At 44.7% G+C, this 19,676-nt stretch overlaps 1 protein-coding gene across 2 annotated transcripts in view; it reads left to right on the plus strand.

The window, feature by feature from the left end:
• TRAF3IP1 (TRAF3 interacting protein 1) overlaps positions 1-6,442 on the plus strand; it is a 30,567-nt gene extending 24,125 nt beyond the window's left edge. For both annotated transcript variants that reach the window (XM_063430030.1, XM_063430032.1), the window contains exons 13-15: positions 3,360-3,427; positions 4,099-4,322; positions 5,621-6,442. In XM_063430030.1, the coding sequence (XP_063286100.1) occupies positions 3,360-3,427; positions 4,099-4,322; positions 5,621-5,780 (452 nt within the window). In that variant the 3' untranslated portion in view covers positions 5,781-6,442. The remainder of the gene's footprint in view (positions 1-3,359; positions 3,428-4,098; positions 4,323-5,620) is intronic.
• Positions 6,443-19,676: the final 13,234 nt, after the last annotated feature.

Raw genomic sequence — 19,676 nt, forward strand, 5'->3', positions numbered from 1 at the left:
ATTGAGCAGTGAGACAGCAGGGGCATGATCTGTACTGCAAAACTGCTTCATTAAGCTAAAGTTAATTTAGCGCTTAAAGTGTCCCTTTAATTAAAAACTGGTTTAAAAAATTTATTCATTCACTTCTGTTTAAAGACCTGTTTGCTGTAGATGAAGCTTACATGTCATCTTCATGAAGGAGTGTTGTTCTTGAGGGAACTGATTACTCAAACTTTTCATCTAATTTAATAAAAGCTACTGTAATGTCACGTTCTGTTTAGTATAAAGGATTTCAAATGTTTGTTGGATGAAAGCTTTTGCATATACCAATGCGTTACAGTAAATGTATTTCCTAATAGCTTATATAGTTCAAGTCTAAAATTCAAGATATCTACTACTTTAGTGTGTGCAGGTTTATTTAATAAAGCTCTGAAGTCCATATCAATACATCTTGTGTACAGAATAACATTCTCCCAGTACCGTATATACTCGAGTATAAGCAGAGTTTTTCAGCCCATTTTTTGGGCTGAAAAACCCCAACTCGGCTTATACTCGAGTCAGAGTCTGTATTATGGCAATTTGCATTGCCATAATACAGACTGGGGGGAGAGGGGGGCTGGCAGAGCTGTACTTACCTGTCCTGCAGCTCCTGTCAGCTCTCTCCTCCTCCGCGCCGTCCGTTCAGCACCTCGGTCAGCTCCCAGTGTAAGTCTCGCGAGAGCCGCGGCTCTCGCGAGATTTACACTGGGAGCTGACAGAAGAGCAGAACGGACGGCGCAGAGGAGGAGAGAGCTGACAGGAGCTGCAGGACAGGTAAGTTACAGCTCTGCCAGCCCCCCTCTCCCCCCCACTGAACTGCCACTGGACCACCAGGGAAGGAGAGCCCCCCTCCCTGCCATATATCAAGCAGGGAGGGGGGACGAAAAATAAATAAATAAATAAAATAAGAAATAAAATAATTAAAAAAAAATTAATAATAAAAAAAAGGGGTATAAGGACCACTATGGGAGGGGGGGGGGGGTATAAGGACCACTATGGGAGGGGGGGGGGGTATAAGGACCACTATGGGAGGGGGGGGGGGGTATAAGGACCACTATGGGAGGGAGGGGGTGGGTATAAGGACCACTATGGGAGGGAGGGGGTGGGTTAAGGACCACTATGGGAGGGAGGGGGTGGGTTAAGGACCACTATGGGAGGGAGGGGGTGGGTTAAGGACCACTATGGGAGGGAGGGGGGTATAAGGACCACTATGGGAGGGAGGGGGGTATAAGGACCGCTATGGGAGGGAGGGGGGGTATAAGGACCACTAGGGGGGGGGGGGTTAAGGACCACTATGGGAGGGAGGGGGGGGGGATAAGGACCACTATGGGAGGGAGGGGGGGGGGATAAGGACCACTATGGGAGGGAGGGGGGGTATAAGGACCACTATGGGAGGGAGGGGGGGGTATAAGGACCACTATGGGAGGGAGGGGGGTATAAGGACCACTATGGGAGGGAGGGGGGTATAAGGACCACTATGGGAGGGAGGGAGGGGGGATAAGGACCACTATGGGAGGGAGGGGGGTATAAGGACCACTATGGGAGGGAGGGGGGGTATAAGGACCACTATGGGAGGGAGGGGGGGTATAAGGACCACTATGGGAGGGAGGGGGGGTATAAGGACCACTATGGGAGGGAGGGGGGGTATAAGGACCACTATGGGAGGGAGGGGGTGGGTTAAGGACCACTATGGGAGGGAGGGGGTGGGTTAAGGACCACTATGGGAGGGAGGGGGTGGGTTAAGGACCACTATGGGAGGGAGGGGGGTATAAGGACCACTATGGGAGGGAGGGGGGTATAAGGACCGCTATGGGAGGGAGGGGGGGTATAAGGACCACTATGGGAGGGAGGGGGGGGGGGGATAAGGACCACTATGGGAGGGGGGGGGGGATAAGGACCACTATGGGAGGGAGGGGGGGTATAAGGACCACTATGGGAGGGAGGGGGGGGTATAAGGACCACTATGGGAGGGAGGGGGGTATAAGGACCACTATGGGAGGGAGGGGGGTATAAGGACCACTATGGGAGGGAGGGAGGGGGGATAAGGACCACTATGGGAGGGAGGGGGGTATAAGGACCACTATGGGAGGGAGGGGGGGTATAAGGACCACTATGGGAGGGAGGGGGGTATAAGGACCACTATGGGAGGGAGGGGGGGTATAAGGACCACTATGGGAGGGAGGGGGGGTATAAGGACCACTATGGGAGGGGGTGGGATAAGGACCACTATGGGAGGGAGGGGGGGTATAAGGACCATTATGGGAGGGAGGGGGGGGGGGTATATGGACCACTATGGGAGGGATGGGGGGGGATAAGGACCACTATGGGAGGGAGAAGGGGGATAAGGACCACTATGGGAGGGAGAAGGGGGATAAGGACCACTATGAGAGGGAGGGGGTGGGATAAGGACCACTATGGGAGGGGAGGGGGAAGTAAGGACCACTAGGGGAGGGGAGGGTAAGGACCACTAGGGGAGGGGTGAGTCAGGACCACTGGGGGGGGGGAGTGAAGGAACACGGGGGGGGGGGGGGGGGGAGTGAAGGAACACGGGGGGGGGGGGGGAGTGAAGGACCACTGAGGGAGGAGGAGGGGAAGTCAGGACATATGGGGGGGGAGGGGGCGGCAAAAAATGTTTTGCCTACGGCGGCAAATATCCTTGCACCGGCCCTGCACACACACACTGCACTCATGCACACACACACTGCACTCATGCACACACACACTGCACTCATGCACACACACACTGCACTCATGCACACACACACTGCACTCATGCACACACACACTGCACTCATGCACACACACACTGCACTCATGCACACACACACTGCACTCATGCACACACACACACTGCACTCATGCACACACACACTGCACTCATGCACACACACACTGCACTCATACACACACGCTGCACTCATACACACACACATACGCACACACTGCATTCATTATACACACACTGTAAATAAATATTCAATTAATATATTTTTTTTAGGATCTAATTTTATTTAGAAATTTACCAGTAGCTGCTGCATTTCCCACCCTAGTCTTATACTCGAGTCAATAAGTTTTCCCAGTTTTTTGGGATAAAATTAGGGGCCTCGGCTTATATTCGGGTCGGCTTATACACGAGTATATACGGTAATTATTTAGAATGTTTTAACCCATTTTCAAAACAAAAATATGCCCTTATTCAGTGGAATTGCAGACCAGTCTAGATTCATGCAGTTATACACAAAGCAAAGAAAAGTGTCAAACCTGTTATTTGAAGCAAACAGAGAAATACATTTATTTTCATGTTATGTTTCCCAGAGTATCTTGTCCTTTTACTTTTACAGGCAGTCTTGTCAATAAAATCTTGGAGACCAAGAAGGATTATGAGACACGGCCCGATGCAGCAAATAATGTAAGTGCCGTGGAACTAGCCAGTGAGCATGTGCAACAGTCTTGCTAGCCAACCAGCTGGGCCTACACATATTTGAAGATTACAGAAACATACAGGCCATACCTTGAGCAGCTGCAAAACCATGTGATGATCGCTGTATAAAGGTTTCTTGTAGTGTGCTCTCTCTTATCAATTTTTTTGGGTATATATCAGACACTGTGCTAATCCGAAGACTATTGTAGAATAGGAATGTATAATCTGTGAAATCCTGTATGTCGGCTAGTCTCCTTTACACTACACTTGACTATATACAAACTGCTATATGTCTGTGGAGAAGCCATAAAGGTTCTGTTAGTCCTTCCTCCACTGGTCAATGTATAATCTAGTCACTGCACTAACATGCGGCCTAAGTATTCGAAGCATTAAAAATAAATGTGTATACATAAAATATTCACACACTTTCTTCTCCCTATATTGAATGACTTTTCATATCTTAATAATAACTTGTCCACCCAATAAACTGTCTACAGTGAGGGCCATCAATTACTTTTTGCTAAAATAGGTAATTTACTTGCATGTATCACAATACAAGAATCCAAACAATATTTAAAAATAAAACAAAAACCCACAAACACGTTGGCATTCACCTTTAAATTGGAGTATCCTTTTACAAGTCTTTCATTATTCTTCAGGATAAGATTTTGCTGTCAGATGCTGGAAGAAAAAAGGAGAAAGACTTGGTGGTGAAGGAAATTGAGAAGCTGCGTAGTTCCATTCAGACATTGTGTCGTAGTGCCCTACCATTGGGTAAAATCATGGACTACATTCAGGAGGATATGGACACTATGCAGAATGAGCTGCAGGTTTGGAGGAAAGAAAATCGTCAACACGCAGAAGAGCTTCTCAGAGAGCAAAGGTATCATTAGCTGCTACTAGCATAACAATACCAAGTTATTCTCTAAAGTGGGAATTGTCAGGGATTGAACGAGAATGTAATTTTATGGCCAAAATTGTAATTATAATCACTTATTTTTACAGTTTACCGATCTTGCCCCAAAAAATTAAAATTCACTTTCAATTCCCAACATGATGAGGGAATACACAACTGAAAGCATGTGGTGCCAGTTTTACCCATTTGCTTAAATTCCAATGAAGTCCTCCAGATATTTTAGCCAATCCCTTTGATTGTAATATTACCATATTTGTATAAGCTTGCATAACGCCTTTCTAAGCATTGTTGGAAAACACAAGAATTCCAAAATAATAGGAAAGTTAAATATTCGCTTGCTAAAAATATTTGTATGTATTGTTTGTTGGTGTGTTTTTAATTTTTCTTTATATTTTTGTATAGAAAATAAGTAGATAGGTAAATAAAATACATTGCTGTAAACCCATGTACACAGATAATATGTAAGAAGGTAGCAATATTTATTTCTGCTTCAATTAAGGTTTGTTTTGTCTAAAAATTAGAGGTAATTGTGTATGAATAGACCATAAGGAGAGAATAATGCAGCTCATGAAAAACAAAAGTGCCCACAGTGTTTCAAGTAGATGTAAGATGCCTGGACAACAATGCCTTGGCAGGGTGACCAGGATGTCCTTTAGGACCAGAAATTAAAGCATAAGGGCTGTATATTTAATGTCAGCATTATTTTTGTCTGCACTGAACTGATTGTCCTGGTTGGGAATCCTAAAAACTGTAGACTGCGGCTTTCAACCAGTCCTCACACTCGCACCTTTTCAGTGGATCAACTGAGTAAAGTGATACTTTCTGTGGTAGATTTAACTCCAGCAGGAATACTTTCATGAAACACTTTGAAGGAGCCAGTAATAGAAGTGGATGCACATCATACAAGTACTTGTACAGGCAAATGGGAGTTGTGCTGTACCTCTACTGTACATTACCTGACTTGATCACCACTATTTTTAAATATAGTCGTGTATTGTGATAGTAAAAATAGGATTACAATATATTCTAACGTTCTAACATGTACATAAGATTTTTCTTCTTTTGAGTCAAACCTCATTTCTCAATTTCTGTGCATTTTGTATAGCACATTATTCTTTTCCATTCTAAAATAAGTTTACAGTGTTTTTTTTTTTGTTTTATCACTGTATGTAATGATCTAGTTAATATTGAAATAACTGTGTGGGACTGTCTAATGTATTGTTGCCTCTAAGATCATTATATATGACTATGATTTTTCTTCTTAGTGTCACTGATACAGCCGTTGAGCCTCTGAAAGCAAAGCTAGCGGAGCTTGAGCTACTGATTAAAGAACAGGAGGATAAAATCTGCACGGTAAAAGGAAACCTCCTACGCAATGAAGAAAAAATAAAAAAGATGGTTCAGAGCATTGCTGTACCATCCTAAGAAAGCACTGTTCCTCCCGCAAACTGTTATTGAACTTGGTTCAGCTGGTGTGCAGCGTGTTTCACTTATTCGTTGTTTCTCAATCAGAACTGTAAAGTCATGTGATGAGTTCCTTCTAAAAAAAAGCATTTTTTGTTTTCTATTGCAACTACAGGATCCCCAATTCTTAATGTTGTGTGCTGCGTTAAGTACGCATTTCCCCCAGCGTAATACATTTGAGGAAAAACGTTTTTCACAACTTGCTCTTCTTTCTGCACAGTTGCTTCGTATGCCTGTTTCTTTTCATGGTCCTTAAACAAGTAACACTTAAGCACTTTCTCAACAAAAAGCCATTTCTTAGGTACTGAAGACTTTATTTTGATTTTAGTTAAATTTTGTGACCATACCCCATGATAGTAACAACCTTTGTCCTTTTCTGTGCTGCAGGCAGGTACACCATTAACTCATATATTTTTTTGGAAAACATACAGAGCCTTAGAATAATTCATCCCTTATTCATACAAAACCTGTTCCCTTCGTTTGATGATCACCTATATTGCACATGTGACATCCCAAGAATAAGACGTAGGCACTGTAGGTTTTGTATGTTATGTACAAATTATTTATATACATGTAAATCACATGTTTGTGCGAGCATTTTTGTAAAACTTGGAATATTATATTCTAGCAAATTGTATTTTCTATAAAATATAATGTAAAATGAAAAAATATATATTTAGGCTGTCGGCGAGTCATTTCCGGATTTTATAAGTAAGACTGTATTTGGCTATCTTGTTTAAAGGTCTCTCTAACACATTTATTCTGGCAAAACTATGGAATATGGACCTTTTTATATGGCACCAATATATTTACAACTACTGGGAAAGGAGTGATGTTGATGACCACAATAAGCCAGTTTGGAAAGATTACAACTCTTAATTTTTCAACAGTTTTGGTCTAAATATACAATCCCTCTGTTAATTTTGTTAATATACCCAATAATATATAGACGAAACTGAAGAGTGGAGGTGCTTCAGAAAAGTATCTATGATTTTAGTTTTGTTCACTTACAATTTACCCCATCCTGGTGATGGTTTTCAACAATGAAGCAATCGCTTGTCTGTGCGGCTGCTTGTCTAGGTTTGAGAGGATGTATTCCAGAATCAATTGTTTGTGAACATCACACTCATCCATGAAACAAACTGTCCTGTGTCAGGTATTATGAGTGTTTTTACAAAACTCGTATAAATATAGCGGCAAGAAAAAAAATGGCAGCTATGTATATACTACTTACCTCAATAGTTATTTATCCAAGTGATTAACCTAAACACATTTTATATATATATATATATATATATATATATATATATATATATATATATATATATAAATAAAACAATGTCCAAAAGCTTGCACTCCAGTATAGTCAAAATTATGTGGCCCGGTGCTTGTCGGCATCAATTATACACATAGTAGTTTTGAAAAGCACTCCAAGGACTTCATATAGGTGAGCCTGATGAAAGTCCTGCTGTAGGACTGAAACGTCGATCACCTTTGGTTGTTGCAGAATAAAGCTAAGTTTATTTTCACCTATATGAAGTCCTTGGAGTGCTTTTCAAAACTACTATGTATGTATATATATTTATATATATATATATATATATATATATATATATATATATATATATATAGTATTATTTATTTTTGTAGTGCAGAGCGTATCATAAAGAAGTGCTTGAACATTTACGTTACATTTCTCAACAATTCAGTTCAAATAATGTCAGAGTGTCATAAAAATGTCATAAGATCAGCAAATATTTAGATAGCTGCACTGGTGTTTTTTTTTCTTTTTTTTCGTTATAACAATGAAAACATAATATAAGGATAAACAAGGTATTACAAGACAAAAGATGTAAGCACATGGGTACGGACACATATCCACTGGGTTGTAAGTCACGTTAGGAGTATTCTAACCTCTTTTATTTAGGGAGAGGAAGTGGGCGAGTAACAGAGGACGATATGGTAAGCGCACACTATATGTCGAGCAGTATCTCGGCAGTCAGGCAAGATGGTAACATTTCAGAGCCTAGCTAGTTATATTGGCCTGAGGGGCTAAACAATAAGGAAGCTCGGCACTATAGTCGAAGTGCCTTGCAAGAGTAGGTGTGTTATATGCGCAGGTGTGTGCTCTAAAGTGACGGGCCTTGTGTGATAGCCTCTGGTCACCATAATGCCCCGTCTCTAAGGCAAAGATGGCTTGCTTTGTGTTCCCGGTGGGCTATTAGTAGAGGATTCCTAATGTTGGCCCATGTGGGGATATGAGGTGGTCGGTATGTGAATACTACGGACCCATGTCGTGCCTACTGAGCTGTACCGTTGCCTGTGTGGAATTTGTTTGGTCACTTCCTAAATAAAGGAATGCTCTTTGTGCTGTAAAAGTATTACGCCTGGCTGTGGTAGTGCAGTGCGTGTGGGCTAGGATAAACTGGATTCAGACGGGGGGAGAGAAAAGACATGGTCGAAGGATTGTCTTTTCATAGGGGTACTAAAGGCACTGTAACAAAACATAACTAGTAGAACTGCTTAGTAATTGAGTCAACAGAGTCTCTGGTGTGTGGCTGTGTGTTTCAGGTGGTTGCCTTCACCGTGTGGTCTCATTTGGGTCCGCGTGGTACAAGGGAGCCACTCTGGGTTCCATTGGTGGGTCGATGTTGTTGCTCCATGGATCACTGCAGGGCGAAGAGTCCACTGGTATTCCATGAGTGGGTAATAAGGCTGCTGCTTCTTGGATGTCACGTACGATGTGTTTGGTTTCTCTGTGCAGGATCAGCAACTGGCGAGCCAGTTGCCACTTGTATTGTAAGCAATCTCCGCCAGGCGAGTGTGCCCCCTGTAAGATCTGCATAAAACGTTAGGTCCGTCGCTTCAAATTGATCGGGTGAGCAGTCACTGACCGCCGCTATGACTGCTGCTTTATCTTTGTGTTGCTGGAATTTTAGAATGATATCTAGGTGCCGTGCTGGGTGCTTTGGCCAGCTTTGGGGCTCTGAAGAAGCCGTCCAGCTGTACTGAGTTAACCTGCTTGGGTGAGAGCAGGGCCACCAGCAAGCATCTATACATGCGGTAGTTCGGCCTCTGTGGTTTTCTCCGGGATGCCCCGGACTTTCAGGTTTTTGGCACGGCATGCATCTTCTAGTGCCGCAAACCGGCGCTCATATGACCCATTTTGTAGTTAAAGGCCCAGGATCGCTTGTTGTAGCGAGGTAATTTGATCAGTGCAGACGCTTGAGGCTGACTCCAGAGTTCCGATTCGTCCTGTCAGGCCGTGGATGTCTGTGCGGAGCGAGGCCACGTCTGACTGGATGGTCTTTTGCAGGTCATCAAACAGCGACTTCAGAACTGCCGTCGTTACCGGCGAGGTATCAGCTTTCTGGTTAACCGGCACTGACATCTGCACCGGGGGTAAGTCAGCCGCCTCTTCCCGCGAGGAGAATTAATCAGATTGCTCCGAGTAGGTCTCCGGGTAGGCGGCCATCTTGGTCCCACTTGCCTAATGTGTCTGCCGCAGGAGCACGGCAATGTTTGGCCCCTGTCTCGGCTTGTCCGGTCTGGGCTTCTTTGTCTTGCGACCCATCTTGTTGCTTTGTCCCCGGTAGTGTCGGCAATTGGGGAAATTTATGATTAGGTGTGCCAAATGAGCAGATTTGGGCCTGAAACTGCAGGAGCTCGAGTGCCATGCGACCGTTCAGCTCAGTAGCTAAGCTCCACCCTCCCCCAAATTATATTTATTATACAAATAACATACTATTATAAAAAATATTTGTTAATACAAAGTTTGAATGTATGTTTAAGAATTCAGGTAATATAAAGTATAAATCACCAATTCTGGTGCATTCTATCATGAATGGTTATAACATTAGCCTACAATGATACTTAAAACCAAGGATAATCCTTTCAGTAAATAAACCAACACCACATATCACTTGCAAAAAGAGCAAATTAAATTACTACTTCTCAGTAATTTCCACACTCTGATCTTTTACTGATAATCCACAAATAATTACATAGAGACAAAATAATACCACATTAGCCAGCAATATTTATATATACTAATTTTCAAGATTCAACCAAATACTAGTAAACATGCTATGCAACATACCCAGCAATTGTTACTGAAGACGATGTATAGGAATACTGATTACTATCTTTTCTCCCCCTCCCCCCCCCCCCCCCCCCCCCCCCTTATTCTTGGCCAGTTGGGTGAGACACCTGCTATGTGATGATTAGAATTAAGTATCAATTAAAACTGTTGCACCCGATATGCATTTTAAGATACGTGCTCCACTTCGAACATGTAGCTGCAGGCATATTATTATGAATAGTTTATCTACGTAGACATGATGTGAGCTTTAGTTGCTTTGCTGTTAAAGTGGATGCGTAAAAAGGCAAAGGTATAAAACATCTAAGAGAGACAATACAAAATCTGACAAATCTAGGAGGAGTAAAGGATTCTGTTTCCTGTGGAACTGACAATCTAGTTTCAAAGTTTTTTTTGTTTTATTTTTTATTGTCAAGTATCTGATATCCATAAATAAGACGGTTATGAATATTGCATTACACCATTACACATAGCAAGCTTTGTAGGTATCACATTGTTCATTATGTTTTAGACTGATAACATATACAGAATATAGAAAAATAAGAAAGTACAACAGACAAAACATTAAGTTAAAATTAAACACAACAAAAAAAATGCTCTTTTATGTGTTTCGGCTATTTAGGCATGGATTTAGCGCTACCTTAGGGGCGACCAGCTTGAGGTTTTCTGTTCCTTGAAATCTACATTACAAGGCAATACACAATCACCCTGGTCAAGTACCAGTCAAACTCAAAATCGTTTTTTCCCCCCCCAGATTGTGTATCTTTATCTAAGGAGTCAATATATAGTTGCCAAGTAACAAACATTTTTTTTTTGTTAGCATACTTTTAGTTAACAATAAGTGAAATAAGTATTTGATCCCCTATCAATCAGTAAGATTTCTGGCTTCCAGGTGTCTTTTATACAGGTAACAAGCTGAGATTAGGAGCACTCTCTTAAAAGTAGTGCTCCTAATCTCAGCTTGTTACCTGTATAAAAGACACCTGTCCACAGAAGCAATCAATCAGATTCCAAACTCTCCACCATGGCCAAGACCAAAGAGCTGTCCAAGGATGTCAGGGACAAGATTGTAGACCTACGCAAGGCTGGAATGGGCTACAAGACCATCGACCAGCAGCTGCTTGGTGAGAAGGTGACAATAGTTGATGCGATTATTTGCAAATGGAAGAAAAACAAAATAACTGTCAGTCTGGTGCTCCATGCAAGATCTCACCTAGTGGAGTTTTAATGATCATGAGAACAGTGATGAATCAGCCCAGAACTACACAGGAGGATCTTGTTAATGATCTCAAGGCAGCTGGACCATAGTCACCAAGAAAACAATTGGTAACACACTACGCCGTGAAGGACTGAAATTCTGTGGGTAGGTGTGTGAAGCCTAGAATTTGCTCTAAATGAAAATATAACATTCAATGCAAACAAAAAATAAAAAGTTAATGGTTGAACATCTCAGCTTGGGAAACTTTCAACTGAGCTAGGCGCCGTGGAGGCGATGTTGCAGGTTTTCAAACTTAAAGGGGACATTGGAACGTATTGCCTCCATGACTGACTGCTTGTCATTGAATGATTGGAAACGGAGCAGGACATCCCGGGAGGCTGCTGCCGGCACCAGGTGGATTTGGGGAGCCTGTGAGCGCCCTCCATCTGTAGGCTCTTGGATTGTTGATGAGGTAAGATGTGAGAGAGGAGACGGAGGAAGTGGGGGTAGTTCACCGTCGAAGATAGACTCTAAAATGCCTCTGATTTTGCAGGGTTTTTTTGCGCCGACTTGCATTATCCACAGTGTCCATTCAGGCCTGTATAGCCTCATGTGAGGCCTGCAGGAGTCTGATCTGCTCCGCTGCATCTGCATGGTGGTGAGGGAGGACACCTCTTTCTCTGTTGCTTTTACCCTGTCTGACAGCTGTCAGTTCTTCCTGTACCACCGCCAGGCCGGCATGGAAGAAGGTGCATATGTGAACCATCAGGTCCATGATGTCACCTTTGGTTGCAGCCCCTCTGTCTTCAGACTGTAGTGGTTTCTCTGGGTGATCAGCTCCCTGTATAGGATCTAGTGTCCAGTAGTTCCTCCACAATGCCATCTTTGGCCTAGGCCTCGCCTGGAGGAGGTCTCCGATAGTCCTGCTGCCCTCCATAGAGAGGGTTTTGAGCTTATTTGCCTTCTTTCCCATGCTGTCCGAGTATCAGAGGCACCGATGGGGTTGAGCTACCATTGTATGAGTGGGGTAATCTGCTGTAACGAATCGCCTGGCACCCCGACTGGGTGCCTCCGTTAAAGGATGCTCCTAGCGTTTCCTGAGGACTCCAAGCACTCTGGCAGACACCACAATCACCGAACCGAAGAAGCATATAAATCCTCTCAAGCATATGAACGCTGACAGTTGAATAGGAAACCATACGAATAGGTTTACACTCCTAGCAGTCAAACTGGAACAGCATACAATAAATCCTCCCCCAAGAATGAGACGACACTTCACTTTGAGGGTTCAAACAGGAACTCCCTGTTCTGGCCCATACAGCCTCTTTTATTCCCAATCCCCAAAACACAGTAGAGCCCACAGGGTTTTACAGAACAACCAATCAATCCGTACAATACACACAGGCACTCCCACACAAACTCCTCCACTCTGCCTGTGATACGATTACTGAACACAATGGTTAATCTCATTATCACAGGCAGAGGAATACCGTTTTTACACAATATTTATAACTTCTAAAATATACATGTCACAAACATAAAACATACATTTTCATAATCAATCCATTCAGGGGAACAACATATTAAAAAATGGCACGAATCAGACCAGGGGTTCAAAAGTAAGCAAAAGTATTTTTAAAACCCACTGCCAGTATGGCTTTCCGGCCCAAACCAGTTCTCAAGAGTCTGGCAGTGTCCCTGGGACAACACCCTGCTGGAGAACAATGGATCCGGGGGAGGGGAAGAGGAAGTGTCCAAAAAGTTGTTAAAAGGCCAGCACAGTACAATAAAGTACAAAATGTCCAAATGCAGTTCTTTAAAGGGTCCCATCTTCCCGGGACCATAATCACTGGGCAGGAGGCGAGCAAGCAGTCCCCTCCAGGAAACTGGGGCAGACTATGGTGCAGGGTCCAGTCCGCTACATTTCTCCCCTTTACCAAAAAGAGACTATCCAGGCTCCAGACCTTCAATCGGTCTGGGGCTCTGATATTCGGTCGGCCTTTCTCACCCTTTGTAGCTGTCCCAGTGTTCTCCTGCCACATGTGCCCAGTTGGAAATCCATAGTCTGGTGGAAAAGTAACCAGGGTGCTCTCTCTCCTGGTTGGACAAAGCGGTTGCTGGGGAGAAGGGGTAACCGGCTCCTCTCCCTGCGACGTCCTTTCTTGTAGTAGGGGAAAACACACTGCCTCCTCTTCCAATACATTGTCCTGTTGTTGGGGACCAGGACAGACTGTAGCTGCAGGCATATTATTATGAATAGTTTATCTACGTAGACATGATGTGAGCTTTAGTTGCTTTGCTGTTAAAGTGGATGCGTAAAAAGGCAAAGGTATAAAACATCTAAGAGAGACAATACAAAATCTGACAAATCTAGGAGGAGTAAAGGATTCTGTTTCCTGTGGAACTGACAATCTAGTTTCAAAGTTTTTTTTGTTTTATTTTTTATTGTCAAGTATCTGATATCCATAAATAAGACGGTTATGAATATTGCATTACACCATTACACATAGCAAGCTTTGTAGGTATCACATTGTTCATTATGTTTTAGACTGATAACATATACAGAATATAGAAAAATAAGAAAGTACAACAGACAAAACATTAAGTTAAAATTAAACACAACAAAAAAAATGCTCTTTTATGTGTTTCGGCTATTTAGGCATGGATTTAGCGCTACCTTAGGGGCGACCAGCTTGAGGTTTTCTGTTCCTTGAAATCTACATTACAAGGCAATACACAATCACCCTGGTCAAGTACCAGTCAAACTCAAAATCGTTTTTTCCCCCCCCAGATTGTGTATCTTTATCTAAGGAGTCAATATATAGTTGCCAAGTAACAAACATTTTTTTTTTGTTAGCATACTTTTAGTTAACAATAAGTGAAATAAGTATTTGATCCCCTATCAATCAGTAAGATTTCTGGCTTCCAGGTGTCTTTTATACAGGTAACAAGCTGAGATTAGGAGCACTCTCTTAAAAGTAGTGCTCCTAATCTCAGCTTGTTACCTGTATAAAAGACACCTGTCCACAGAAGCAATCAATCAGATTCCAAACTCTCCACCATGGCCAAGACCAAAGAGCTGTCCAAGGATGTCAGGGACAAGATTGTAGACCTACGCAAGGCTGGAATGGGCTACAAGACCATCGACCAGCAGCTGCTTGGTGAGAAGGTGACAATAGTTGATGCGATTATTTGCAAATGGAAGAAAAACAAAATAACTGTCAGTCTGGTGCTCCATGCAAGATCTCACCTAGTGGAGTTTTAATGATCATGAGAACAGTGATGAATCAGCCCAGAACTACACAGGAGGATCTTGTTAATGATCTCAAGGCAGCTGGACCATAGTCACCAAGAAAACAATTGGTAACACACTACGCCGTGAAGGACTGAAATTCTGTGGGTAGGTGTGTGAAGCCTAGAATTTGCTCTAAATGAAAATATAACATTCAATGCAAACAAAAAATAAAAAGTTAATGGTTGAACATCTCAGCTTGGGAAACTTTCAACTGAGCTAGGCGCCGTGGAGGCGATGTTGCAGGTTTTCAAACTTAAAGGGGACATTGGAACGTATTGCCTCCATGACTGACTGCTTGTCATTGAATGATTGGAAACGGAGCAGGACATCCCGGGAGGCTGCTGCCGGCACCAGGTGGATTTGGGGAGCCTGTGAGCGCCCTCCATCTGTAGGCTCTTGGATTGTTGATGAGGTAAGATGTGAGAGAGGAGACGGAGGAAGTGGGGGTAGTTCACCGTCGAAGATAGACTCTAAAATGCCTCTGATTTTGCAGGGTTTTTTTGCGCCGACTTGCATTATCCACAGTGTCCATTCAGGCCTGTATAGCCTCATGTGAGGCCTGCAGGAGTCTGATCTGCTCCGCTGCATCTGCATGGTGGTGAGGGAGGACACCTCTTTCTCTGTTGCTTTTACCCTGTCTGACAGCTGTCAGTTCTTCCTGTACCACCGCCAGGCCGGCATGGAAGAAGGTGCATATGTGAACCATCAGGTCCATGATGTCACCTTTGGTTGCAGCCCCTCTGTCTTCAGACTGTAGTGGTTTCTCTGGGTGATCAGCTCCCTGTATAGGATCTAGTGTCCAGTAGTTCCTCCACAATGCCATCTTTGGCCTAGGCCTCGCCTGGAGGAGGTCTCCGATAGTCCTGCTGCCCTCCATAGAGAGGGTTTTGAGCTTATTTGCCTTCTTTCCCATGCTGTCCGAGTATCAGAGGCACCGATGGGGTTGAGCTACCATTGTATGAGTGGGGTAATCTGCTGTAACGAATCGCCTGGCACCCCGACTGGGTGCCTCCGTTAAAGGATGCTCCTAGCGTTTCCTGAGGACTCCAAGCACTCTGGCAGACACCACAATCACCGAACCGAAGAAGCATATAAATCCTCTCAAGCATATGAACGCTGACAGTTGAATAGGAAACCATACGAATAGGTTTACACTCCTAGCAGTCAAACTGGAACAGCATACAATAAATCCTCCCCCAAGAATGAGACGACACTTCACTTTGAGGGTTCAAACAGGAACTCCCTGTTCTGGCCCATACAGCCTCTTTTATTCCCAATCCCCAAAACACAGTAGAGCCCACAGGGTTTTACAGAACAACCAATCAATCCGTACAATACACACAGGCACTCCCACACAAACTCCTCCACTCTGCCTGTGATACGATTACTGAACACAATGGTTAATCTCATTATCACAGGCAGAGGAATACAGTTTTTACACAATATTTATAACTTCTAAAATATACATGTCACAAACATAAAACATACATTTTCATAATCAATCCATTCAGGGGAACAACATATTAAAAAATGGCACGAATCAGACCAGGGGTTCAAAAGTAAGCAAAAGTATTTTTAAAACCCACTGCCAGTATGGCTTTCCGGCCCAAACCAGTTCTCAAGAGTCTGGCAGTGTCCCTGGGACAACACCCTGCTGGAGAACAATGGATCCGGGGGAGGGGAAGAGGAAGTGTCCAAAAAGTTGTTAAAAGGCCAGCACAGTACAATAAAGTACAAAATGTCCAAATGCAGTTCTTTAAAGGGTCCCATCTTCCCGGGACCATAATCACTGGGCAGGAGGCGAGCAAGCAGTCCCCTCCAGGAAACTGGGGCAGACTATGGTGCAGGGTCCAGTCCGCTACATTTCTCCCCTTTACCAAAAAGAGACTATCCAGGCTCCAGACCTTCAATCGGTCTGGGGCTCTGATATTCGGTCGGCCTTTCTCACCCTTTGTAGCTGTCCCAGTGTTCTCCTGCCACATGTGCCCAGTTGGAAATCCATAGTCTGGTGGAAAAGTAACCAGGGTGCTCTCTCTCCTGGTTGGACAAAGCGGTTGCTGGGGAGAAGGGGTAACCGGCTCCTCTCCCTGCGACGTCCTTTCTTGTAGTAGGGGAAAACACACTGCCTCCTCTTCCAATACATTGTCCTGTTGTTGGGGACCAGGACAGACTGTCCATATCTCCAGTGGTGCAGGTGCAGAGACTACGGTCCCATCTGCCCTGTTGTGGGATTTACTGTCTCCCCTTGGTGGGCCAGGCTGCCGCTGGGGAGAGGGGGTAACAAACTCCTCTCCCTTACACACTTCCAGCCGCTGGGGAGCCGGGCTGACCATTCGTACTCCCTGTAGCTTGGGCGCAGAGACCACGGCCCCATCTGCGCTGGTAAGGGGCTTAGTGTCTCCCCTTGGTGGGCTAGGCTGCCGCTAGGGAGAGGGGGTAACAAACTCCTCTCCCTTACACACTTCCAGCCGCTGGGGAGCAGGGCTGACCGGCTGTACTCTCTGTAGCCTGGGCGCAGAGACCACGGTCCCATCTGCGCTGGTGAGGGGCTTAGTGTCTCCCCTTGGTGGTTTATGCTGCCGCTGGGGATAGGGGGTAACAAACCCCTCTCCTTTACACACTTCCAGCCGCTGGGGAGCAGGGTTGACCCTCCGTACTCCCTGTAGCTTGGGCCCAGAGACCACGGTCCCATCTGCGCTGTTTTGGGGCTTAGTGTCTGCCCTTGGTGGGCTACGCTGCCGCTGGAGAGAGGGGGTAACAAACTCCTCTCCCTTACACACTTTCAGCCGCTGGGGAGAGGGGGTCACAGGCTCCTCTCCCTGACACTCTCTTTTTCGCCAGCTGGAATTCTCGGCCCAGCCTTGTGTTTCGCTCGGCCATGACCTGGTTCCAGATCACCCGGCGTGTCTCCATGGGTACATCATCCCTATACTGGGCCACTCGCTGCCTTACTTCGGCCAGCCAATTATCTCCAGAGCCTTCCATACTCGTCTGCTGTTGAAGAGGGGTTACAACTGTCTCCCCTTTCAATATATTGCCCTGCTGCTGGGGAGGAAGGATGACACCTTCAGCTCCCTGTAACACACTCTGTCGCTGGGGAGGAAGGACGGCACCTTCAGCTCCCTGCAACACACACTGCCGCTGGGGAGGAAGGACAACACGCTTCTCTCCCTGAACTGTATCCGGTTGCTGGGGCGTGGGTAACCCACCCCGAGCCTTCCTATTGTCCTGTTCTGCTATGCGCAGCAGGAACTCGATCAGTAGATTCCTCGAGAATTGCACAATTTCCTCGGTTGGGTCCGAAGTAAGCCAGTCGCTCCTTCAGCATCTCGTCAAACTTTGCCTCAGTGCAATTGAGCGCCATGCTTGTTTTGCCGAAAGTTAGTCCCTTTGAAGATAGGGCCGCTGTACGCATACTAGCTTTACCCTCCATTTGTAGCTCCAAACGTTACGTTTCCGGCCCAAGCCAGTTTCACAAGAGTCTGGCAGTGTCCCTGGGACAACACCCTGCTGGAGAACAATGGATCCGGGGGAGGGGAAGAGGAAGTGTCCAAAAAGTTTCAGTATTTCCCTTCACTGTTGTCAAAAGGCCAGCACAGTACAATATGTCCAAATGCAGTTCTTTAAAGGGTCCCATCTTCCCGGGACCATAATCACTGGGCAGGAGGCGAGCAAGCAGTCCCCTCCAGGAAACTGGGGCAGACTCTGGTGCAGGGTCCAGTCCGCTACATCTGCCGATTATCGTGTAGTGGTACCGGAGCTCTGCGGACATGCGACTGCTCTTGGTGCTGCTCAAGCCAAGCCTCTCTTAAAGTGCATTTCTTGATTAGAAGCTGTAGGGAGTATTTGAAGTAATTTGGCGGTTATCTCCTTATGTCTTGTGGATTGAGATGATTAGTGTTTTTTTCCTATGGAGGAATACAGTATTTTGATTTAACGTAGGTTATTTATTGTGTATTTCCACAAACAGTTGACAAGGGTATCTGAAGAGGGTCAATCTGAATGTGGGAAATATAGCTGAGCACAATATTGTTATTTTAAAAAAAATAATAATTTTATCAAAAGTAGCACACATCAAATTTACAAAATAAACTACTAAAGTGCAAAATGCATGTAAAAAAAATACACAAACAAAATTCCAGCAAATTCTACATACTTATAACCATGATCAAAAATATCTTAGTAAGCCAAAAGAAAGTTGTAGACCCGACCACAAAAACCCTAAATCCGCTTAGAGATTTAGTAAATAGAGGCCTCCATGCAAATTAGGACACAGTATACACTTGGTTCTGGGATTAGACAACCCTAAGGCACAAAAGTGCTTAGATTCCAGAAACCTATCCTAAGCATACCATAATTGTGCAGTTTTCTTCAAGCTACCTCTGGAGGATGTTGCAAAAAGTTCCATCGATTGGATTTCCTCCACCTTGCCGAGCCTTTGGCAAATGGTAGCAGAGCACAACCTCCTTCAATGAAAAGGAATATGGGATTGTCTCAATAAGGAGCTTTTATACATTTTGATAGACAAATCGTGCTACAACATTAGTAATAATTTTCTGGATTACAGACCAAAACTGGGCTAATGTAGGACAGAACCACCATATACGTACATAATGGCTTAGGGCACTCCCACAGCGCCAATATTAATTTGTTTATGAATGTCGATTATACACTGTAGTTGTGCTGGTAGGCAGGGCCGGATTTAGATGAAAAGAGGCCCTAGGCTATTCCACTTATGAGGCCCTTTCACCTCCCATTTTTAAGTTTGTAAATTACATGAGAGACAATAAAATACATCATTACTGGGATATATATCAATATGTTAAATGAAACATGTTGTGATTGGTACTAACCTTTATAAAAAAATGTGGCATGGATAATAAATTAAAAAAAAGTCGAGATGAGGAGAAGGGGGGGGGGGTGATTGTGACAGGGAGGGGGGTGATGAGGAGAGGGGGGTGACTAAAAAAATTACCTTAAATCTCTGGTGGTCCGGTGGGGTCCCTGGTGGTCCGGTGGCCCTCATTTCCGGTCTGCAGCTCCGCAGAGCTGCACACCATGGATCTCGCGAGACCCAATAAGAGCGTTGCCGTGGTAATCCGCGGCAACGCTCTGATTGGGCAGTGCACGCGAGATCCATGGTCTGCAGCTCTGCACATTGCGGAGCTGCAGACCGCCGGTCTCGGCAATCGCGGCAGGAGGGGCATTGCAGTCTGCCCCGGGCACCCCCCTAGTAAGTGGCATCCGGGGCGGTCCGCACCCCTT

Source organism: Pelobates fuscus, chromosome 8 (assembly GCF_036172605.1).
Source record: "Pelobates fuscus isolate aPelFus1 chromosome 8, aPelFus1.pri, whole genome shotgun sequence".
Taxonomy (NCBI): Eukaryota; Metazoa; Chordata; class Amphibia; order Anura; family Pelobatidae; genus Pelobates; species Pelobates fuscus.